This window comes from Emydura macquarii, unplaced genomic scaffold, assembly GCF_026122565.2.
Source record: "Emydura macquarii macquarii isolate MOO-44397 ecotype Brisbane River unplaced genomic scaffold, CSIRO-AGI_Emac_v2 contig_306, whole genome shotgun sequence".
NCBI classification, from domain to species: domain Eukaryota; kingdom Metazoa; phylum Chordata; order Testudines; family Chelidae; genus Emydura; species Emydura macquarii.
Genome location: NW_027130443.1, coordinates 3,163,544 through 3,188,716, shown reverse-complemented (window position 1 = coordinate 3,188,716; position 25,173 = coordinate 3,163,544). Strand labels below are relative to the sequence as shown.

The 25,173-nt window shown below is 47.9% G+C and overlaps 1 protein-coding gene across 1 annotated transcript in view; it reads left to right on the top strand.

The window, feature by feature from the left end:
- Positions 1 to 12,812, top strand: part of TIMM44 (translocase of inner mitochondrial membrane 44) — a 42,107-nt gene extending 29,295 nt beyond the window's left edge. Inside the window, exons 11-13 of the mRNA XM_067557010.1 lie at positions 819 to 908; positions 4,200 to 4,310; positions 10,972 to 12,812. Coding sequence (XP_067413111.1) covers positions 819 to 908; positions 4,200 to 4,310; positions 10,972 to 11,091 — 321 coding nt within the window. The 3' untranslated portion in view covers positions 11,092 to 12,812. The remainder of the gene's footprint in view (positions 1 to 818; positions 909 to 4,199; positions 4,311 to 10,971) is intronic.
- Positions 12,813 to 25,173: the final 12,361 nt, after the last annotated feature.

Sequence of the window (25,173 nt, the reverse complement as noted above, 5' to 3'; positions counted from 1 at the left end):
TTAGAGTAGACTTCTGTGTGTGTAATAGCTTAAATAAACAACTGGCCAATGTTCAGATCAGGTCTGAGAATAACTTAATACCATCCACCAGCTCCTGGGGTACGGTTCTTGGTTCAATAAGGCTTCCCTGCCTAATCTCCCTTCAGAACCCTCTGCTTTTGACTCCTATTAGTCTAACCTCCTTACCGGTAAGTTTCTGCAGGATATTTGCTTGTTTAGGATTGTGATGAAGATTAGAAGCTTTTCAAGACACGGACTGTGCCTTCCTTTTGGTTTGACCTACACCTAGTATGTTGCTGGAAGCAAATAGCAAGTCAACATCCAGGACACCAGTTTTTGATGCATAAATAATAATGAAATGTGTGTGTCTAAAAGGAGTCAGGAAAAATTGGGCTAATCTCCAAGTTCTCTGTACTGGGGAAATGGCTAGAAAGTTCACTTGCTTTCCAGACTGTTTCCCTGTTTGCTGTCAGGTCAGAACTGTAAATACTTTGGCTAGCAAGTGCTCTCACTGTGTATGTTCTTTGTCATTAATTATATGCCTACTGTCTTGTGCAACTGCATGTCAGAGGGATCCCCAGTGTGGGCTGGATTGTGAGACTGTCCAGAGCATTTAATGAAGCCACCTGATATTTGCATGAATAGGGTAATCAGCACATTTGCAAAGAACTGAGATTGTTCAGGGTGTTCATTTGGATCTGTTTCTTTTGAAATGTTCATGTAAGGAATCCTCCCTTTTCCTTTCCTTTCCTTTGTCACTGATCTTCTAGGACATTGAAAAGTTCAAACATGTAACCAAAGTTTGTTGCTTTATTTAGTCTTACAGTAGGTATGCTCTTCCAATACAAGAAGCCAAAGCAAGGGGTCATCAGTTCCACTCCAGAATTCTTGACATTTGCAGCGTTGATGTAAGTTTCCCATTTTCTTTTCCTCTTCAGATTGTGGGTCAAATCCTGAGCTCCTAACTCAGACTTCACTTCTCTCACAGGCCAATTCCTATTAATACTGGTGGTATGGCATCATGTAGAGCTCCCAGCTAAAATCAGGGTTCTGCTCTGCTCCGTGCTGTACATACACAGTGACAAACAGTTCCTAGCTGAAGAGCTTTCAGTCTAAGTCGACAAGACAGACAAAAAGGATGGGAAGAGAAACAGAGAGGGAAAGTTTCTTTAGCTCAAGGTCACACTGCAATGCAGTGATAGAGCTGGGTTTATGTCTCCTGAGTCCCAGTCCAGTGCCCTGTTCACCACACCACAGTACCTCTCATGAACTTCATTAGTAGTTTGTCTGTGAAAGGACCTCAGAATGTGGCCCTGTATCATTGCTTTACAGTTTATTAAAGTGTCTAGAAAAGACTCCATTCATGTTGCTCCCTTATCTACAATTCTGTGGTGTTCGGGGTTGTTTTCAGGCTGTTGGGACTGTGCTAGGTTTTATAGCACTGCTATCTTATTGCTCTTTGGGTTTCCATTTCTCTCTGAAAATGCTGTAGACAGTAAAATTGCTGCACCTTTGTTTACACCTAAAATATAGATACATTGATATTTGTAAAAACAACAAGAGTCCTGTGAACCAAACATGGAACTCTTATCAGAAAAGTACTATTCCTCTCCCTTTCCTTCTAAGGCCCACGTTGACATAGTATCTGATGGCCTCCTTGGATACTGGATTGTCCCCTTCCCTTACACCAAGTCTTATGAAATTTAAAGGAAACATTTCCTGCCCTTTCTGTAACATGGGGAATTAAATGTGAGTGACACGCAAGCAGGAATCTGCTCGTTACAGCTGCAATTCCCTTGATTATCTCCAGCAATAAATAACAATGCATTTTAATCAAGTGAACTTTATTGAAGTAATAAACATCACTTTTTTCTAAACATCTCACTTCATTTAGGAACATTCAGTATTAAGTCTGTGTCCAAGAGACTTCATTAGGTGCTGAATAACAACTCCTGAGTGGCAATTTTAGATTCCTCCCTCCCCCCCTTCAGTTGCTAAATAGCACGATGTCACAGTGGTAGTACTGGAGTTCTGGGTGAAGAGGCACTTTGTTTGTTTGACATCAGTCATTTACAGCTTCCTTGAAATATTACCTTGGGGTCGTCTTTGCATGTTCTTAGCCCAGAGGTGGATGGGCAAAGGGATAATGTAATAAACTTCTCATGTGATCTTTGAGCTAAACGGTATTGTCAGACATTCTTCTGATGCTTTTTTACACATTGAAAACAGACTGTTACATTGGAAAAGTTCTATGTTGGCATGTACAGAGTTTTCAGTCAGAAAGGCACCTGCTAAGTTTGGGAAAGAACACTTAGAATGAAAACAACAAACTGTGCAGCATGTCACTTCCAAAACTGAAATGTTGGGTTTGCGGAATGATTCTCCAGCTAGTGTTTTATATGTGCACAGTGAAATAATGTTCCACCTGTATTTGAATATGCAATTCCCACGGACATGTGAGAAGAATGAAACTTAAGACCAACACTTTCAAACCTGGCTGTCTAAATACATATTTAAGACATTCTAATTTTCAAAGGTGCCGAGCACCCCCAGCTTCCTTTGACTTCAGTGGGATTTTTCAAAGCTCAGCACCTCTCCAACGAAGGCCACTTGTTTAGGTGCCTACGGATTTAGATGTATAATTTTAGGAACATGTTTCAGAATGTTGGTTCAGAAGCATAACAAACTGACTGGAGACAGAGTTTTCTTTTTGCTAAAAACACTAAAAATGAAATGCAAAAAGCCACACTAGTAGCAAAATATAACAAAATTCAGTGCGCGGACTGCGGCTTACGTTAAGGCAGAAAAGTTACCCATCATCATCTGCATTAGTAGAAATGGCTGTCAAATTGAATCCCTGAACTGGGACGTGGCCATAAAGTCAGGCTTTAGACACCTGAGTGCTCAGAGGTGAATGTTTGTTATTGAGTAGTCTGGTTCCCTGCTTCAGTCCAGGCTAGGCTGGTGGGGAGGTGGTATTATGATTTATTGTTGTGCTAGAAACTTAGACTCAAGGGCAACTGAGAGAGCTTCACGTACCAGGCAGGTGATGTGCGGGGCTTAGTCTCCGGAGAGTAAAAGACTCTCCTTTTCTAAGGTTGCTAGTTCATAGAGAATGACAGGTGGGGCTGTGGCACAGTTCTCTGTCCTCTTGCCTGGTTGAAGTTTTAAAGGGAAGGATGTGTACAATGAGTAATGGGCCTACCCTCTGTGCCAGACACAAAGGTGAGAAATGGCTTCCAGTAACTTGCCATAACTTGTTTTTTAATAAGTGCTCAAATCCAGAGAACACTGCCATAGTTGATTTGAACTCTCACCTTAGTTCTGCCCTTTGTGTGCATTATAACGTGTCTTTAATTACATGATCATATACTATTGCTTAAATGCAATGTTCAACTTTTTCTACTGTCAGAGAGCGACATTATTTCTGAGGTAATACAAAGGCCATGGGTAAAATTTTCAGTAGCTCCTAAGTCATGTAAGCACATTTGAAAAGTTGACCCTGTATCATACTAGGTTACTTCCAGAGAAAAGCATGATGATTGCTTCTCAACTTTTCATTCTTAACAGAGCAACTTTAATTTTGCATTGTCTTTTGCATTTAATTTCCTAGGAGTTTAGAGGGGTAAGAGATGTGTCAGTGGAATAAAGAGAACAAGAAAAGGAAAAAAAACTAACGGCATTGGCCTTCACGGCTTCCATTCCGCTTAGAAGTTCCTTTACCCAGTGCATTGGGACTTGTCTCGTTAATGGCTATTTACGTGCTAGGTGGGAAGTGTCAAAGTTGCAGTTGGATTGGAGTTATTTCCCTGGAAAAGGTATACTACTTTTTTTTTTAAGAGCAGGAGTTTTTTAATCAACTTCTCGTAATACAGAAATTGCTGAATAGATCTTGTTCACATTTTCCAAAATATCCAGCCCTTAGGCGTTCAAGACTGGAAAATTTCCACCCAAAAGGCACAGTTTTCAGAAAGTGTTGTATAAGCAATATCAAAATATGGTTATAATGAGGAAACATTTTTCAACATTGACTCTAGCAATTATAATAGCATGGCTGGTATAATTCAGTAGAGTAGCCAGAGTCAGCCTTGAAGGGGATTATAGGCTAGTGATTTACTGTGCAAAGTCATAGTGGTCATCTTAAATTCTCCTGACAAGACTTCTCCACTTTCTAATAGGAAATTTTTCTCTTGTTACAGCTTATTACGGGGAAGATGATGGATCAGGGACCCGTATTAATTATCACTTTCCATGCTCAGCTTGTTACATTGATTAAAGATCAGAAAGGAGAGGTGGTAGAAGGCGATCCGGTAAGTGGTTCCCTGTACTGTGTGTGAAAAATGAAATGCTTAGCAGTCAATTCTAGTGAGATAGTATGCATTCACTTTTAATCCAGTCGTCACTGTGTAATATACACATCTACCATGGACCCTGGCTAATGTGCCTTTAGCTAATCCATAGTCTCCATAATTCACCCACACAAATCCGTGCCCTCTCCATTTCTGAGCAGAGATGAAATAGTGCTCGAGCAAGAGGTCTGGCATTACTTGAGCCCTCATTACTTCAGTATGTTTGCTAGAACATCGCTAATTAAAACTAAACTTGTCAAATAAATGAACAAGTACGTTTTGTGATGCAGAACTGGGCTTTCTTTAGGATGATCACTTACTAATGGATGAAGTTCAGTGCTTCACAGTGGGTCTCCACATAACCAGTGTGAAGTAACAAGGTCCTACACTCAAAGCAGACATGAAAACTTTGTCCTGTAAGCACATCCAAACTTCTCGTGTATCCCAGAATTCAGATGCTTTCACTGCTATTAATGGAGTTCTAGAAAATGGAGCAATTGATGTGTTAAAAAACAAAACAAAAAAAAAACCAACCAACAAACCGAAAAAATTGGAGCAGAGTACTTGGAAAAACAAGATATCTGATGGTAGGAGTAGAACATGCTGAGCCCCGAGCAGCCATCTAAAAAGGGCTCAGAATCAGGAAGGTGTAGTGATCTAGTGTAGAGCTAAATGGGGTTTGGGTCTTTATAGTGGGAAATGGTGATTGGGTCCGAATAAGTTACACTTCAGTCCCAGCATGGAATCAAATAGCAAAAGGGCAGATCATCCTGTCTCTGCCCGTGGGTGACTCCTGCTCCCTTCCTGTGCCTGGCCTGGCTCAGTCACTCAGAGTTGCCACTTGTCAGGTGCAGAGGATGGCAGGAACACTGCCTGAGATCATAGTGCTGGTGCACTGGAAATGCCAGAGGAAGCAGTGCCAAAGATTCTGGGCAGCAATGGGGAGTAGCAAAGGGTGGGATTAAGGTTTAGAAGAGGTTGTGAAGCCCAGGAGATGAGTGCCATCAGCAGCATGCTGTCCAGAGGATCACACAGGATCACTCAGCATGCCAGCTTGCTTACATTTCTATGAAGTGTAATGACAGAGCTGCTAGCCAAAGGAAGTTCAGTGGGTGGAAAATCCCAGCAATGGCTCAAGCCAAACTGGAAATGAGAGGCGCTGTTATTATCTATACAGGATTGAGTGCAGAGAGGAACAGGGGCTACTACCTTTAAGACCTCCGTGTTTGGGACTGTGGTCTTGGGTTTTGAACAAACCATATCTCTTCCTTCACATCACTTAATGGTTGAAATGCAGGATCTTTCCAATCAAGAAAAATTTAGCATATTAAAAACCTTTTGGAAGATCAACAGCGATGGACGTAAAAACAGTAACCTCTCCCTACCCCCACCCCCACCCCAAGTTAGCCTTACTCAACATGCCTCAGTTAATCAGCTAATCCCTTCCTAATGTGGCTGGTTTACATAGATACCAGAACTTCATACGGTTGGTCAGTTCTTGCGCTTGGCTTTTGTGTGCACCTGGATTGTCTTGGATCAGATGTAGCTAGACTGCATGGGAGTGTCTGATAGGAGCGACTTCATGAGCGAGAAACCATAAGGAAAAAGGAATTAGGAGGGACAGTGCATCTGGTTGGGGCGATGTCTAACTGGTCCTGTAGGGGCCATTTTATTCCCATCAGCCATCTCAAAGGATAGGTGAAAGCACATTTGTTACATATGAGAATGATGCCAAGCTAGGAGGTGCTGAGAGCACCTGGTAAGAGGGAGAGATGAAAAAGGAGTGGTTGAGAGCCTCGCAGTGTTGTGGCTTTTCTGACTGCGGCTCCACATACACATGCTGTCACTACCTGTGATGGCCGCTCTGTGTTGCTGCTGTAAATAATGCCTAGCTCTCATCAATAGGTCTTGAAGTGCTTTACAAAGGAGGTCAGTATCATTATCCCATTTTAAAGATTGGGGGAAATTGAAGCATGGGGAAGGGGGAGTGACAGATCAGGGCACATTAGGACCTCCATTTCCCACCAGGGCTGATTCCTGTTTTTTTATTTACTTTGTTTATTTGTATGTTTTAAATATATGCTTTCTTGCCTTTCCTTCCTTGATGAGAGGGACCTGTGGGTGTGAGGAGCCCAGAAATATTGGATATTTGGGCAGAAATTAGCAAAATGGAATTGAAGCTGGAGAAATGAATTAATAAATTGCAAGGAGGGTGGGGAATAATTTCAAGCCAAGTGAGTTTGGGTTCTAGGCCCACTGTCATTGTACTAAGGTTTTGGCTCAAACCAGGTAAACTGTTTAACTCACGCCATTGTGCTAGACACTGTACGTGGCACAGCCCTCTATCGGGACCTCTGAAAGCTTGGCCTGACTGACCAGGCTCTGTCCTAAAGTCTGTGTGTAAATCACTTCTTAGCAGTGGTTTCACGTGTCTATGTAAATGGTATCAAGTGTCACTGTTAGTCACTTAAGCACCGTCTGCAGAGAAGTTCTGTCGAGCTCGTCATGGGAGTTAGTGACACAGAAGGGTTTAAGAGTTTGTGAAATTTTCTGGAAATCCCTGTGTGGCTGAGTGGCTGACTACCCAGACAGCTCTCGCTGTGCATGGGCAATGTTTAAGTAGTTTAATGATGTGTAGTAGGTGACACTGTGTGGAGCCTGGAGCTGGCAGTTTCTAGGAGACTTCCATTAAAATTAATACATGCATTTAATAAATATTGGCTTTTCTCAGCCGTTCTCCTTAGCCCAGACTGTAGGTTTACAGAAAAAAGGACTAATTTTAATGATGGGCCCATCTGGACTGATTTATAGCCTGTCATATTAACTGCAAGGGGAAGAGCGATCTATTTAGGGATTTCTCACAGTAAATTAGCCCATTTGTAAAAGATGGGTATTGATGTGATAATTATTAAAGGGGCTATCAAAGCCCGTTTGCTGTCTGGTTCCTTGAGAACAACAATAAATCAGGGAGCTGTGTTAAAATGCTGTAAAGGAAATGAAACTTTCATTTTAGTCCAGTGTCTGCTGCAGCCGGCTGGCAGCCATGATTCAGTATTGTTGTTGCACTGCTCCTGCAGTGTCCTGGAGTCTTGAGCAAATAACCTTTCAGGTATAAATGAGCCTCAAATTGTAAACGCTCTAAATAGAAATCAGGTGCTTGCTGTCCTTGCAGTATTGTTTTGTTTGCACTCGTTTTAGATCCCATTACATACTGTAAACTCACCCTCAATGGGGCACTTAGGAGGTTTGGGAGCATATGAAATGATTATGCCAGATGTCCTAGCAAATATGCCACTTTAAAAAGAGAGCACGGGACAGATTCCTGTGAAGTTTTGCATAGCTGATCTGGGGAAATAGGCTTTTAACCATCCAGCAAAGCAGTTCTGCAAGGTCCAAGGAATCCTCTTTAAAATTAATCCTGAGAGATTGTGGTACAGGATGCTGGGCTTGTCCCAAATTTTAATCTTAAATGCACACCTACATCTTAGAAATCTGCTTCTGGGAGTCCACAGACGTTTGCAGTCCCAGTTCCTTTGAATATGTACAGCGACATGCACTGCACAGCCAAGATTAGGATGTAGCCCTATTAATAAAAATGCAAAATCAATCACCCAGAGGTCCCACAGCACAGGTAACATTGTTTTCTCTGTTCTGTGATGTCTCATTCCTCTGCAAGAAAGCCATCTTCCGTGGTCAGTCTTGTTTTGATGTCACAAGATCCCTGTAGTTGTCTGCCACACTTCTAATAGAACCACCTTAGTTTTCAGGAGCATAAACCTTTCCAGGTAGATCACGGTTTTGGTGCTAGTTTTCTCCCTTCCTGGTTCACCTCTTTCATTACAGAATATAATGAAATGGAGTTTGAAAGTCACAAATAGATAGAAAATGCAAATTAAGGTTCTAGTGGCTATTAACTCAGCCACATTAACCATTTTATATGCTTATAGCTTAACAGCATAGTCCTTCAGGAAAATACTATACACATTGACCCAGGATAACTGGACTAGAGTGAGTACTACATGTGTGCAGTGTTTTAACATGGATGGGAAATGTAATGCTTGCATTTCCTGCAGTTTAGTGACTTTTCATAGTGCAGGTTAAAATTGTATTAAGAGGTTTTTTTTGTATTGAATTTCCTCCGTTACTAAAGAGAGAAGAAGGGTAGTGGGTGGAGGGACATGAATAAAAGATAAAAGGCTAAAAATGACAGAAGAGGAGGAGAAATGTGCTTCCTAATGGGCACCAACCAGCCAAGGGTTGTTGGAGATTGCACGCTTAGGTGTTCGGATGCACACAAGGCCATATTCAAACACATTCTGCTTTATGAAATCAGAGGTACAAACTACAGGGGCTTTCCATGTGCAGTTCAGTTGCTCTCCAGTTATCTGTGTTAAACTGGTTGTCAGAACAGGAAAACGTGTGTGTTATTGCCATGTATCTCAAATGGCTGCATGGCTCAAATTTTCAAGCATCAGAACCCTTTGGGGCAAAAGCTAAATTGGGAACATTCAGCCCAAAAGGTGGTGGTTCTTCGAGTGATTGTTCATGTCCATTCCACTATAGGTGAGTGCACGCCTCCGTGCATGGTTCCTGGAACGTTTTTCCCCTTAGCAGATCCCGTAGGGCCGGCTCCGGCGCCCCCTGGAGCCCCGCGCACATGCCGCAGTATATGAGGCACTGCCAGCCCTACGCCCCCTCAGTTCCTTCTTTCCATCCGTGATGTTTGCTGGAACTAGCCTTGCTCTCTGCATGTACTATTCCGCTTCTTTGAACTGTTGGTATTCTAAGGAGTTTAGTTAGTTAAGCACTTGTTAAGTGTTATTAAGTGGGGGACTTAGAGTGGCCGGGCTATGCCCCTGTCGCCAGGATTCAAGCCTCCTGCGGGAAGGCCTTCCCGCTCAGCGACCCCCATGACCGCTGCCTTAAGTGCTTGGGGGAGACGCACAGAAAAGACAAGTGTAAAATCTGCAGGGCTTTTAAACCGAGGACTCAGAAGGACCGAGAAATCCAGTCAAAGCCCTGCTAATGGAGGCAGCGCTCTGCCCGGCTTCCGAGCCGGCCCACTCCACCTTGGCACCAAGCATGACCTCGGTGCAGAGTGCTCCGCCGGCGCTGGCCTCGACTTGGTACATCTGGCCTCCCCAATAACCCTCCCCCCCACATTCCTCTTCAGGGACCCCTCTCATGAGCAACTCCTCTTGCAGGAGGTGGGCACCCTCCTCAACCTAGGAGCGGTGGTTATGGTCCCTCAAGGTAGAAGGGGGCAGGGGTTCTATTTAAGGTACTTCTTTATCCCCAAGGCGAAGGGGGGCCTGAGACCCATATTAGACCTGCCTCGTCTAAACAAATATGTCAAACGACTTAGGTTTCGCATGGTTTTCCTAGCCTCCATAATCCCCTCCCTGGATCCAGGAGACTGGTATGCCGCCCTCGATCTCAAGGATGCATATTTTCACGTGTCTATCCTCCCCAGCCACATGCACTTTCTTCGCTTCACGGTGGCTGGCTCCCACTACCAGTTTACAGCCCTGCCCTTTGGCCTATCTTCGGCTCCAAGGGTTTTCACCAAATGCATGGCGGTAGTGGCTGCCCACCTGAGACGAAAGGGTGTGCAAATTTTTCTTTACCTGGACAATTGGCTGATCAGGGGCAGGTCCAAGTCCCAGGTGCAGGAGAGTGTGACCCTCACTTGCTCCATGTGCAGCAGGCTGGGACTGCTCGTAAAGGAGCAGAAGTCCACACTAACCCCAGTGCAACTATAGAATTCATTGGGGCCACCCTGGATGCTTCCCAGGCCAGAGCCTTCCTGCCTCAACCACGTTTCGAGCAAGGGTTTATTGTGCCTCGTGTATCCACAACAGAATTCTGTGAGATGCATTCTGACGGCACCATCCTTATCACCAGTCGTGACGAGGCAGAGCCCAGATGAGTTTTCAGTTCCTTGGCGTGTGTTTGCAGTGCTGGCAGTTGAAAAACTTCAGCTGTACGCTGAGCTCGGGAAGTTGGCATGAATAGCTATGGAGCCCCAGGCTGTCCTTTTCAGAATACAGGTGCATTTTAACTGCGTGTGGGGAATTGCTATATCCAGACAGAGCGGGGCCCAGTTAGCCCAGTATCCTGTCTTACCAGCTGCTCCAGAGGAAGGTCTGGGAAACTGGAATAACCTGCTCTTTAGAGACGTCTCGTCCTGACCCAAGACTCTTAGTGATCGGTCGATGCTCTGAAGCATGAGCTGTTGTTCTGTCCCCTGTGAGAGTGGGTCTTCCCATGAGCTGTATAAATGTCTGACTGGAATCTGGTGTCTGCTGCTGTTGAACTGTCTGTGTCGCTTCACTGAGGGCAGAAAAGTTAAAAACCGAATCAGTGTAGGACTTACAGCAGCGGTGCCCTGTTCTCTGTGTGGTGGTGGCGGGGGGTGACTCCGAGCCCAGCAGCGGTGTCCTGTTCTCTGTGTGTGTGGGGGGAGGAGTGACTCCTAGTCGGCGGTGGTGGGGGGTGACTCCGAGCCCAGCAGCGGTGCCCTGTTCTCTGTGTGGTGGTGGGGGAGACTCCTAGCCTGAAAGCAGTGCCGTGTTCTCTGTAGTTTGTAGTTTCCGTTCTAACAAGTGAATTTTTGTTTCAGGACAAAGTTCAGCAGATGCGGTATGCATGGGTGCTCTGCAGGGACCCGGATGAACTCAACCCATATGCTGCCTGGAGGCTATTGGACTTTTCTGAACACTGCACAAATCAGATTCTCTAAGAATTCCATCCAAGAGCTTCCTGTACTCTCACCTGCACCAGTGCCATCTCTGCACTTGTACCAACCTACAGTGCAGTGAGAGCTGTGGGGAACAATCTGTGCTGGTTGGGTGTGCCATCACTTCACCAGTCCCTGATGTGAGGTGCCTGGGACCGACAGGCTGCACGGGCCATGGCGCTAGCTTTACACTGTAAGAATGTGCAGTAGATTTAAGTGTGAATGATTTAAGACACTAGCAGCTGCTGTTGGTTCCTTTTTTATTCTTGGCTGGAGGAGGCTGGCCTCTTTCCTCCCCAGGCTTCCTGATATGGGCCTAGGTGGGTGTTGGACAGGAGCAAAGTGACATGTCTCATTTGCAATGTCAACACCTCCAGTAACCCAAAGGGAGCCTCCCAAGCTCTTTGAAAGGCTCCCAAAGCTCTTTCAGGCCAGCACGTCTCAGCTCCTCACTTCCTAGGTTGCACCAATAAGCCTTCTCTTGATGCAGTGTCTTGCACTTTACCAAACCAAATGTGAGTATGCCTCCACACGGGAACCTTCCACAGAGTCCTGTGGGGCGCAGCGGGGCCAGGCCATATCAACACAGGCCAGGCAGGTTTGCAAACCGGGCTGCAGCAGGGAGGTGTGCTCCCAGCGGTGTTACACACGGTTCTCCTCCGTCGCAGGTGGGACCCACTGCTTTGCAGGAAGAGTCTTTGAGTATGAATATTTGTTCACTACATCTCCACAGATGGTCACATGAGCTGTGCCATGCCAAGCTTGTTTCCCGGGCAGAGTGCTATGCAAGCGGTAGTTGTGCCTGCTGGAAGAGAGAAGGGGCGCAGCTGTAGAATACTGACCAGAAACAAGAGGGATGGATGCAAGCAGTGGGCATTATCTGCTCTAGATGCAACAAAAAGAGCAAATAAGGTGCAAAAACCAACTGGGGACACAGCCACCCTCCCCAGTTATTTATTGCTAAGAGAGTGCAGAGGGTATGATTCAGTTACCCACTTTGTATGAAGTAAAGGGTACAGTCTCCTGCCGTAGGTGGAGGTGCACACCTGGCCTCTCACCAGGACCTGTGAGATGGCTGCAGAGCTTGGAGAGAGGGTTACTGGCACAGAATCCCAGTGGGTGGTGGGCTAATGGAGGTTCAACTGAGAGGTTCTGATGGTGATAGATTCTTCTGCTGCCTCCTTCAATAAAGGTGAAGGTTCTTGCAAGGGTGTGACTGACTTGGGCCGAGGATAACTGACACAGCAGGGGAGTCAAAGGAATGTTGAGTCCTGGGCTTTTAAAATTCTCCATGAACACAAAGCAGAAGAGCTGGCTTTTGCTTTGTAATTAAAGAAAAACATTCTGTCTGCTCCTCCTCTGAATGCCCAGCTCAGTTCTTTTGGTGAATCTCAATGGAATTAAATGTCTAGCCCAGGTGTCATTATAATTCCTGTAGCAGCTGTTGCAGACGGTCTGATGTATGCAGCAAATTCAACAGCACCCACTGTATTAGGCCTTACAAAAGATGCACAACACTGCTATGCCAGGGTCTCTCCCGCTCTCAGGGTAGAGGAACGTGTGCGCTTTACTGGCCTTGGACGTGCTCTCAGTCCAGTCAGTTCCACCCTGGTGCTCTTACCAGTGGAGACATTTTAGGGTTTTTTAAAAATTGAATGTCTTTAATTTATGTATCGATGCCTAATATCTGAACAAAATAAATTCCACAGTGCAGAACCCAGTAATGGAACGGGTGAGTTCCTCTGTCTGACCAGCTGCAGCACTGAGAGGACAGGTGCTAGACTTGGATCTTGTTCAGTGTTAGGGGAAGAAGATGTTGATGGGAAAGATTGCTTTAATCTGCAAACTGATTGTATTAGCTCACATCTCTGCCCCCGGTTGGGTCCTGTGTGCAGGCACTTGCTTTGCTCTACTTAAACACTTGCACCAGGTGGGAGCAAATGTGCTGCTGATATTGCGTGTCTCTTAGCACTGACACAGGCGAGAGAGCTGCTCAGAGAAGTGTGATTGCCTGGTGTATGCACAAATTCTGGGCTCGGGCCCAAGTGCGGCCCCCCCAATCACAATCAACTTCCCCCCACTTCCTTGTTGGTGGGTGATCAGTAATGTGCCAGGAGCCCCCAGCAATCTGCTCTGCTCTGCGCCTGTAGTTTAATAATCTGCCTCATCCTAGCTCTTGTGTGACGCCTGTGAAATAAGAGCCTGCTGCTGGACTGACGCTGCATGGCAGGTGAGGGGCAAAGCAGAGATTCTGCCTCCTTGTTGCCATGTGACAACCGGGCACACCGGCGCACACTGCTGTGGTCCTCTGACGGCACAGCAGCAATGACACATGCTGTACTCAGCCAATCACAGCTTGAATTTCTTAAAAAATTGACGACATGGAGCAGTCCAACCAATCCAGAGAATTGAAACTCCCCGGCCATCGATTAGACAACTGCCTGAGGAACGGCGCTGGGGCGAGCGCTGGGTGTTTGGCTGTTGGAGAACGGCTGAAGTGCCTTGAGAAGCGCTGCATCTTCCTTGCTCAGCTTGACCCATGAGCCCTTTCCCTTGAAGGAACCCCCAGTGCTGGCGAGCGAGCTGTGTCTGCCTGGCAAGGGCTTCACAGAAGGTTGGGCCCCAATGCCTTCTGCAAGGGAAGTGGAGGTGCAGTGACTCCGCCAACATGACCGAGTGGCTGCACAGGGAATCCATCTGTCTTGACAACCGGGATTCTATGTTAATTTAGGGACTTCCCCCCCACCTCCCACTCAGGCCAATATCAGTGCACACTGACTGCTGCCTTTGCGGGCTTCCAGGCTCCGGTTCTGCAGCCTTTCCCTGTGTTGTTTAAACATGCTCAGAAAAGCACCTTCTCTGGGGAGCTGATCTCCCCTGCTCAGCAACTGCCGGTGAGTTCTTGCTTCCCCCGGGTGTTGCAATGTGCTTGTCTCTAGGGCCGTAGTTCCCAAAATAAAATGAGACATGCCACAAAGCAGCACCTAACTTAAAAACACCTTTTCCTGTCTTTGCCCAATCAGCCAAAAGCCTGAGCCTTCTGCTTCCCCCTGGAGGCTAAAAAATGCAGGCCTAGCTGGGCAGCGACTCTGGGTGCTGGGCAAGGCTGTTCTCAGTTCGCATCAGGCTGGGCCCTCGGCACTTTTGGACCAAAACCATCTTGGGCTTTAAAGATCAAGATCAAAGCCTTGAGCTGCCCCAGGAAGTGAAACATGCTGCTCGCCTCCCTTCCTAGAATGAACAGCAGGGCTAAAGCATTCTGTCCTGGGCAACGAGTGTCCACACTGTGACCAGACACCATGGCTGCCCCGGGCCAGCCCCCTCAGGCTCGCAGAGCTCAGGTTGTGGGGCTGTTTGCTGCTGCGTAGATTTGCAGCTAGACCTCTGGGACCTTACCACCCTGCAGGGAGCTAGAGCCTCAGCCTCAGCCTGGCAGCCTGAGTCCTGCGAGCCTGTGTGGGCTGGAATGGGCCAGCTGCCTCTGCTTCCTGGAGTTTACACACTCATTTTTCATTTTCTTTGATTGATTGATTAATAATTAAATCATACGGTGGATAAATATCCTGTGCTGCAAAGAGCCGCAGGAGACGCATTAAAGAGCCAGTCTGAGTATCACTGATCTGTGGCATGGTGTGTGCTGTAAGTTTACTGTGTACTTTGGGTGGGTTCTGTTTGTCCGGCCGACCCTGAGCAAAGCAGAGGGTCACCAGAGAAGGATCTAGGATTGCTGAAAAAAAATGTTCTGAGCTGACATTGCCCCTTTGAGCAATACCCATCATGTAAAGGTCAGATCCTAGGCCCTGAAAGGACGTTGGTGCTGCCAGCACAGCATAAAGTGGGCAGAGCATTCCCTCAGCAAATCCTCCCTTGATGTAAAGCAATATGGGGCCTCCAGCAGTTACCTGACAGGGAGTGGCAAGGGAGAGGTGGCACTGGAGCACAATGCACTCTGGGGAACCTCTCTAGATGGCATATGTTAGACCAGGCATGTGTCTGAGCAGATTCAGCCCAGGACTGGGCCCTTGGAATGGTGGCTGAGGGTTTCAGCTTGTATCAGCTGACACGTGCACAAGGGAACAAAGTTACAGTCCTGTGACTTTTGCCTCCCCTGGGGTAACCCCCGCTAGCACAGTCCTGTGTCTCCTGCTGGTGGCTAGACCCTGGACAGAGTTTCTGAGCCTGTTAGAGGCAGGGAGCTGAAACCCCTGCTCCTGAAGCAATAGCAGCTCAGCCTCTTGGAGTCACAGTTCAGTCGCCAACCCCCAGCCAGGGTGTGACTGCTAGGTTGGTCAGCATTTACACTGCTACAGCTACTGGAAAGGTTTTATTTTAAAAGACCCAGAGTCCCGAGGCTGGGGGCGGTTGCAGTCTCTTTGCTCCTGCAGTCTGCCAGCTCCATTCGAGGAAAAGCTCCCACTTTCTAGGGAGCTTTGAGGCTGATGGGCTGGGCAGACCTTCTAACGGTGCCTGAGCTGGGCTTCTCCGAACCTCAGACTCTCCAGTCAACAGCCACATCCCAGAGAGCCGGTTTCTGTGCACTGACACCGGCTAGGTACCTGCTAAGAGTCAGAGCTCAAAGATGCTGCCATGCACAGAACTGACCTTCACACCCTCAGGGCCAGGCTCACAAAGGTCCGAGATACCCCAGTACCTAGAGGGATTCTCCACCCCCAGGCTCCCGGTACGGTGCGTGGGGAGAGCCAGGGCCCGAGCGAGGGAGTTTCCGAAGCCAGCACGTCGAGTGGGGAGCTGCCTGAGCCAGCCTGTGGGAAATGCTGAGCAAAAGGGTGAGGCTTAGGGCCCAGCTTCACAAAGGGACCTAGGCCCCAGACTGGAGCTATTCAGGTACAGTCTTTGATTTATGCTATGGGGAAGCAGACATGGCATATCTTTAAATCCTTTGATTTTACTGCAGACAGTCACAAAGCTGACTATGCAAGGGTTTTGGCTATGTCCGGTGCATGCTTTGACTATTCAGGGCAAGGCTAGTGACTTTAAAATTGACTCAGGAGCTGATGTCACAGTCCTCTCAGAAGGGATTTACAATCACCTTCAACCACTCCCAGAGCTGAAGTCACCTGGCCCAGTTCTGACTAGCCCTGGAAGTATTTTGAACTGCACGGGCCAGTTCACCACAGAAACAAGTTACAAAGACAACCGCTTTGCATTCAGAGTGTCTGTGAGCAGTGGTTCAGCTGCAGCGTGGTAGGTAGAAAGGTAGAAGAAGTTGACAGAGGATTTGATGATCTTGGACTTTTGCAAGGGGATGCGGGGGGCAGCCTGGGAGGGGAATGCAGGGAGCAAAGGGGGATGGAAGGTGCCGGGAATGTGCCTTGGCCCAGAAAGAGAATGTGATGAGTAAGAGACTGTGAGGGGGAACGGGAGGGAAGTGGGGAGACAAGTGCTGGGTGGGGGCAAGGAGAGGGGAAGAAGGGAGCTCCCCAGTGCAGGGTACGGGTGAGGGGAGTCCCATCGGAGCAGTGAATGGCAGCTGTGTGTGTTTGTGTGTGTCTGAGGCTGGATTCCAGCCTGCATGAACTGGTGAAAGGCCATGTGCTCTGACTCCAGCCTTGTGTTTTTTCGCTGCCACACTGCTGCCTATGCCAGGCAGGTGCTTAGCGGGCAGCGTACGTTCTGCCTCGGCTCTGTGCTGTTCCCCAGGGCAGGCTGTGCCCCTAGCCTGAGATACGCTCCTGTCTCCGGGCATCTGCTGCAGCACCATTGCTGTGTCCCAGGCATGGCCTCGCTCCCTTTTCTCTTGACTTTCTCCTTCCCGCCCCCTGCTAAAAGTCACCACAGTCTTGGTTCTCTACAGCACCTGTTAACCATCTCAGTAAATTAACACTTCGGTTTCATCAGTCCAGTGTTCCCATGCACCCAGGACTCCAGGCCGTCACCACTCAGACACTGTCTCAAGTGCCTCATGCTTGAGGGCCTGGCTGGCTTGTGGGGATTGAAAAATGGGATACTGAGGTTCCACCACTATGGCACAAGTTCAGATCCGCTCGCCGTCAGGGATGCCTGAAAGCAATGATCATCCAAGGGCTGGTTAGTGGAGTGTGTAAAATGAGCTGGTGCCCCGAGTTGGTTCCCAGTGGAGACCAGTCCAACCACACTGCTCCTGCAGCTGATAGCGATGGGGAAGGGCAAAGGGATGGAGACGCAGCTATGCCCGCACCCGAAAGGAAGGCGAAACCCATTGGCAAGGGGAAGGGACGCATGTCTCTGCCCACGGCATATGGATAAGCATTCCAGGATTCTAAGTTCGATGGCTGCCAATCTGACACGTTTCAGAAGATGACAACCCTATGGCATCCCCTCCCCCCGAAAAAGAAATCAGCCAAGAGGATGAAAGCCTTGACTCCAGAGTGACACCTGAACTCCAGACGTGGTCGTAGACTGGGTCAGAAAATATCATGTGCCTTTGAGAGATACAGTCGCAGGCTTTGAGAAGGGACCATCGAGCGTAACCCTAGCCACCTGTCTGACTGTCGCAGGGGGGACGCGCTCCAGGTCCTTTCCTGGCTGAGTGGCTGGGAGATGGGGGCAGGCCGGCTGGCTGTCCCTGGGGATGGCTGAGGAAGGGCTAACTGCCGGCTCCCTTCTGGAATGGTGCAGATGCTCTTTAAAGGCTGGAACCTGAGGGGTTAGATGGAAGCAGATCGAGTCTCTGGATCCATGGTCCCGGAGGGGGGGACCAGAGAGCCGGGCTGTGTCCTGTGGCCGGCGGGGGTGGGTCGGAGAGCCGGGCTGTGTCCTGTGGCCGGCGGGGGTGGGTCGGAGAGCCGGGCTGTGCTTTGTGGCTGGTGGGGAGGATGGAGGGGGGGAAGAGAGAAAGGCTGTGCCCTGTGGCCGGCATAGGTTGCCATATTTCAAGTTCCCAAACGGAGGGCACTGCGGGGGGAAGGGAGAGATGGGGGAGGGGTGGTACAGTTGCTATTGTAGTTTCTTTCTCCTGTGAATATCTAACATTTATAAATAACAAGTGTAATGTAATGTAGATCACATTGAAATGTACCGTTTTACATGCAGTCAGTCCTTTCCTACCGCCCTTCTTCCTGGGGTGCCCATGCCTGCGTCTCTATAGACACATCTTCCTCCCCAGTGGTTGACTGCTCATCAAGTAGCCGTGAAAGTCTTTGCGAGACGTGTGCCTGCAGTTGGACTGTTCAAGCAGGATCCCTTTCAGAGACTCCACAGTCAAGGCGTTCCTTTCCTTTGTCCACTGGCTTTGCATGGGTGAAAATACTCGCTCTGCATTTGCGTTGTGAGAGGGAGCAGCAAAGATGAGCTATGCAGTCGTTAACAGTGCTGAGTGAGGTTCAATGTGTTTGGACTTCTCAAAAGATTTGTTCCCTTTTTGATGCGCTAGCAGATTGTTGAACTTTCCATTTCTGTTGCGCCCTTCCATACATTTCTTGAGATTGCTGAATTGATCAAAGCACTGAATGTCATCAGTTTGCACCCCCTTCTCTATTCAGTGTTTGACCCAAGATTCCATCATTCCGGTGCCGTGTCTCGCTCAGGGCAATCCGCGTGGAACAAGAGAAGTCTTCCAGGAGTGCCATCCACATGCTACACACGTGCTGGACAGACGTCCTACTTTAGCACAGAATACGTTACACGTCTCCTCAAGTCCCTCCTTGCGCTTTTGTGCCACTGGTCCCTTAACTTTCCGTGACATGAAGTTCCGGGTCTTGCACTCAGGAAGGGCAGCGTGCACTGAGTTCAAGCTTTTCACCACTTCCACAATGAAGTTTGTTTCTCTTTCTTGAACGTGTGGATGGAATGCAATGAGTGAATGCGTGAGTGCATGTCCCAGAGGTAAAACTCACTGAATTCACCTTCGAAAAATTTCTTAATCACAGCATGTGGCTTATCCTGTGACAGGAAGAATGACTTCAAGGCTGGAAACATCTGAAGCCGCCTTGTAATACCGGGAAATAGGGACAGCCATTGTGTCCTGCTGGGATAAAGTGGCTTTCTGTAGTCAGTGGCAACAAACTCACAGTATTCCTTCAGAAGCTCAGTTTGGACAGTGTAGCTATGAAAATCGTTGTAAATTAAAAAAATAATGCTCTCAGTGGACACAATTGTTCAAAATGTGTGCTGGACAACCCACGCTGATTAAAATTCCCTTCTGCAGCAACTTCTTTACATTTGCAAAGATGTTCTTACCTTCTTCATCACTCCGGAGTCCTCTGAACACGGTATTGCCATTGTCACCCACAAATGCAACGTACTTCTCAAACGAGCCGTTCTTTTCCAGCGTTTCCTTGCTGTATTGTGCAATTGTCTCTGCAGTTTCATTCTGTGTGTTCTGGACCTCAGTTAGCTTTCACTGCACCCCGCAGTTCTGCCAGTCAAAATACTGAATTATTACTGGAAAAATTCCAGCAGTAGCAACTCCACAGTAAGATATGCGGTTGTCTTCAAGTGCTTTCAGTGTAGTGTCAGCAGAATGCGGTGCAAGCAACAAGTTAACAATCGCATCTGTCTTGGTTCGAGCACTTGAAAATGTTCAGGCTCTCAGAATCATGGAATGCCTTTTTCAGTAAGACAGATGTGCAACCCATTGAAACTATTGCGATGCATGACAGTGTGAAATGCTGGAAAGTCTTCTGCTTTAGTAACAGCATCCTCTAATTTGCTGCCTGGTTTAACAAACCAATCTGTTAACTTTGCTGATGAGCTCTCTCCTCCAACAAATTTCCTGTGTTTCTTAGAGCTTTCTACCTGTTTCTACATGAGCTGTTAATTCAGGAGCACCTTTATTGGCATCAGTGACACATGTACCAGCTCTGCACATCATGCACTCGGCTTCTCATTCTTCTTCACCACTACAAAACCACAGACATTTTGTCTTTAGTTTTTCAGCACATTTACATTTCCGGTTTGACATTCTGCTCAGCCGTAGCTCACTTCATCCAGCTCACAGGTGTTCGCTACAAATCAAATTCAACAAAATAAATCAAACTCGAGAGGAACTTTTAAGTTTGGCCTGCCCCGCACCCCACTAACTGCGTAGCTGTGTTAAACGCTGCAGTCACACCCAGGTGACGGATGGCTCTTTCTGATCTGCAACATCTGCTCCGTCTGTCCAGTCAACTTGCACGCCGCTGTTAGGACATGCCGGGAACTGCAGTTCTACCAGCAGCGATGCTGGACAAATCTCAGACCTTTGTTCATTTTTAATAAATTCACCCGGAAGGAAATTCTCATGGGCAGGAAAACCCGGAGGTATGGTAAATCTGGGCTGGCAGGCTGGGGGCTGGAGACCTGTGCTGTGTCCTGTCGCTGGCAGTGGTGGGGGCGGGGCAGAAGAACTGGGTTGTGTCATGTGGCTGGGGGGCAACTTGGCCCTGCCTGAGGCCTGTCTGCAGGCTTGGTTACAGCCTGGGGTGACCAGATAGCAAGAGTGAAAAATCAGGATGGGGGTAAAAGGGTTATAGGTGTCTATATAAGAAAAAGCCCTGAATACTGGGCCTGTCCCTATAAAATCGGGACATCTGGTCACCCTATTACAGCCAGGCCAGGTGCGGGGTGTGGAATTGCTGTGCTGTGTGGCTGCAGACAGGATCAGGGATCAGGAAATGGTACAGCTGCTGCAATGCGGTCATATTCCAAACTTCATAACGTTTCCTAGAGCCAGTGACCAGAGCGTGGAGCTCCCTCGGGGAGTGTCGCTGCCCATGTTTCACTGGAGATCTTTCACCACGAGGCACTGTGCCACTTTCCACCATTTCCAGGTCAGAGCTCAGACAAGGCCTTTGGAAAGAAAAGGTGACATAGGTGCTGGAACTAGGGGTGCTTTGCTCACATGCTCATGATCAAACTGATCTCCAGACTGGGGCCTAGGAAGGAATTTTCCCACATCAGACTGGCAGGGACCTTGGATGGGTTTCGCCTTCCTCTGCAGCATGGAGAGCGGTTCGCCTGCTGGGATCATCTGGGCGTGTCTCACCTAATCAGCCCCCTGCTGCTGCGGGGGCTCAGGCCTGGGGTCACCTATCTCTTCTGTCCCCTGTGGTGCACAAGAATTTAGACTGAAATGCTTTAATCTAACCAAAGTGCAGGTCTAGCTGGTCTAACGGTCCCTTCTGGTCTTACGCTTTACACAGAAATGCGGTTCCCTGGTTTGGAGCTGCTCTGCTTCCTTCCCCCAAGCCCAGGCCTTATCCATGCAGCCTCCCCTCACTCCCTGTTCACTGCCAGGCAGCAGCAGCCCCAGGCGGCCCTGTAGTTTAGACACAGATTCAAAGAACTGAGCCCAGCTACACACTGGCTTCCCACCCTGCTGCACTTGGCTCTGAGGCTGTGGTGGGAGCCAGGAGTGCGGGAAGGGCGCAGACCCCAGCTTCACATGGGGTGTGGTGTAAAGTTAGGCCTTGTGCGGTGCATTGATCTGGGCGTTCGCAATGGGCCCAGCACCCATTGTTGCTTCTGACTTGGTGCTAGCTTTTTCTCTGCATTCTTGGGTTGAGCAAGCCAGGAAAGACCCCCGCCCAGCATGGCATAGCAGTGCTCCCATCCGAAGGGGCAGCCTGAGGAGGCTCTGCCGGGCTACGACCACCTTCCCAGAGACCCCACTGTGATTTTGTTCTGCTCACAGACTTCGAGGGATGGAGCAGAGAATGGTTGGGTCTGTGGCCAGGGGCATCATAGCCACAGAGAAGAAGGGAAAAGGTCCCAGTGTGCAGGAAGATACAGAGAATGGAAATGGCAGCATGAAACTCCAGGGGAAGGAGTGATCCGTAATTGTTTATATAGCGTTGAAGATGTACACGACTTTTTAAAAACCCATGCACGGAGAAGGCTGCTGCCCCCAGAGCTTTGTCTAAACTAGATGATGGGCACAGCAAAAGGGCACATATTATGAACCCCTTACTAATGGGGCTGCCAAATAAATGTGGGGGTGAGCAGGGAGAGGGACGGAATTTGTTACCTAAAGTTTGGGAGCCCTAGAACTTTCCCGGCCCCATTAACCTGGAGGCCAGAGGGCTGCATGACTTCATCATTTCCCAGTGCTTTGGTTTCTGCCAGCCTCCCTCATCCTTTCCCCCATCCAGACAGTGCAGCTCCCCAGGGCTGTCTCCTGCAGCGAGCGGGCCGGAGATCTCCCGCTCTGCAGCTGGAACATGAACTTGTCAGGCCCCTCCCAGGTCTTGTTCCAAAGAGACCCTAATTCATAGCTAGGGCGTCGCTGTCCAATTTATTGAGCGCTAAAGAATCTGGCCCTGGAAGGTTGAACTCTGCGGCTGTTGACTCTTATTGGCTAATGCCTTGTTCATTAACATTATGGCAATCTGCAATTTAGAGACGGCCACTTGCAAAGAGCTGGGGAGAATGGGACATTCAGGTGGGGCCCTGCAGCCTCTGTGGGCCCACCTGTCTGGGCCAGCCACGGGCAAGAGGGAGCCAGCGGTGGAGCGCTGCCTGGCTGTGGGTCACTCCCCGCACGGCAGATCTCTCTTTGCACAACACAGGCACAGCTCATTTTCTGTGCACTCCTGCTCGCCTCACCTCTAGCCTCCCCCATTTGGCGAGCTGGGAGGGACAGAGTGCCAGGCTGTCTGGACAAAGGGATAAATGAACTCCCTCAGACGCCGCTGGGCGGGGAGAGAGTCTGCGTTCAGCTTCCCAAAGATTAATGGAAATGTTTTTGCTTGTGTCCCTGGTGTCAACAAGATAAATAGGGGCCTTACTTGCCTGTGACAAAACTGACCCCATTGACATGTGTCTGAGGAGGATCTGTGAGGGTGCAGAGAGCGATGGAGGAGAACATGGTTTATGGCACCTCAAGACTTTCTCAGGCTGTCTCGGGGTGTGGGTGTGTGTGTGAGAGAGATGCCTTTGCTGATAAATGGCCCAGTGTGAGCTCTGTGCCCATGAATTACCTGGAGCTTGCAGAAAGATAAAAGTCACATACCATGGTGGCCTCCTGCTGCCAGCCCAGCGCCCAGGCTTGGAGTCAGCCTCATGAAAAGGAGAAGACTGTGAAATCAGACTAACTGTGTGGGCAAAGAAATGCCGGCGTCTCTGGGTGTGGGCTATTTCCTGTCCTAGCAAAGTGCTACTGGGGGAGCAGCTGGGGCCAACATTCTGAGACTGGGGCTTTAGAGTGCAGCACCAAAATCCAGATTTAGGCCTTTTAATGAAAGTGGCCTGATCCTCAGAGGAGTTGGGGGGTGACAGGACTCCCGCGCTGGAGAATCTTGGCATATGTTCCCATGGACCAAATAATGTGCCTTGTGGCAGACAGGGGCAGGGAACATATTCAGGAAATGGGTTAAAATTGTACTGTATTCAGGAAAAAAGCAAAACCCAATTGGTTACTTACAAACCATTCCCAATAGAGTTGTGCTCTGTGAGCTATGAAACAATTCATTTCACTTACATCCCCTTCTACCTACTATCATAACACTGTGTAATTATTGTTGATATAAATAAATCCCTCATCTGCTGAAAGCTGGAGTTTTTACTTTATGGAGGTCTATGAAGTTTACGATGGGGTGTTTTTTAGTATTCAATTCTCACTTCTATGACTGTTCTTAGGGTAAAAATCTGGCTGAGACACAATCTTCTGCACTGAAATCCAGCCTGCCCTTCCTTCCTTTTTCTTCAATTGCTTTCTTTATTCTGCTTAAGATGATACTGCAGAAGACCTTGCATATCTCTAAGAGGAGGGTAACAACTCACCAGTTATTGCAGTCACTTTGGTAAATTTTATTTGGCATTTTGACTATAATACCATTTTCCATTGTTCTGGAGGCTTGTCCTGGTCCCATACTATGTTGCATGCATTTATTACACCATGTGCCTCTGGCTGGACATGAATCATGTCTTGGGATGTGACTTTTTCATACCTTGTGCATGTAGGTTGGGATTTATCTCTCCTACCCTGGGAATTCTCTCACCTTGTCTCAGGGGTCTTATGGTAATGACATTTAGCACTCATGCTGCATCTGCTAACAGTTTCTAAGCTAGTGCCTTGTTTTTCAAGTTTGCCAAGTTTCTCTAGGTTTTGCTGTTTCACCAGTTCAGATTGCTTTGCTATTTGAATAGCTGAAGCTCAGGTTAAATCTCTCTTTAGTTATAGCTTCTATAAAAAGTTTTTATCTGTTAGTCCCATAACTAGCCTGTCTCTGGTATTTTCATGTTTTGCATTCCTAAAATCACAGTTTTCAGCTAATGCATGCAGTGCTCTTATCAATCATTCAGTATTTCCCTTGGTTCTTGAGTTCTCTGGTGGAAACCTGCTCTTTCATAAACCTCATTTCTCTAAGGTATACAGTATGCATCAAACATAGCCAGAACCCTTTCATAGTCATCTTTGTGACTGTCTGCAGTAAAGTCAAAGGATTTAAAGATATTCTCTGCCTGCTTCCCCATAGCATAAATTACAGAAGATTCCTGCACATCTCCAATTTCTTTGTGACAATTGTTTGCAATTTGAAATCTTGCAAAATACTGCCTCCAGTCTGTCCATTGTAAGGTTTGTCAAAGCTGAAGTTCTCTGGGGCATTGAGGAGCGGCATGTTGATAAGATCCTCCAACCTTTGTTGCTTTGTTCTTTCTGTCTGTGTTCTTAGTTTACTCCTGACACCATCTCAAGTCCCTATACCAGATCTGGAGTGGTTACATTCCTACTTACCGGCTGCATCTGGTGTGTCTTGCAGATGTGTTAATTTAAGATCCTTTAATGTTCTGGTATTGCGGAGGTTAGTTTAAGTAAGGTATTTTACACACAGCGTCAGCTAGTGGCTGAACGTATAATGCAGTTTAGCATTGCATTACAGAGCCAGTGATGGATCAGTTCTTTCCTCTTCCTAGCAGCTTTATCTGCAGGTGTCAAACTTCCCTGAGATAGTTAAAGGCAGAGTGGCAGTGGCAGAGTTGGCTGCTTCCCTGAGAGACGCCAAAGTGCATTGGCAGCAGAGCCACACAGAAAACACATATTCTAAGGGACTGCAGGAGCAGCCAGAAGTCGGGGAGATTTACTGTTCCTGGAGTAACCTGCACACTCCAAGCCAGCCTAGCGGGACGTGTTTTAGCCTTTTCTATTACTCAGAAGATTGAATTAAA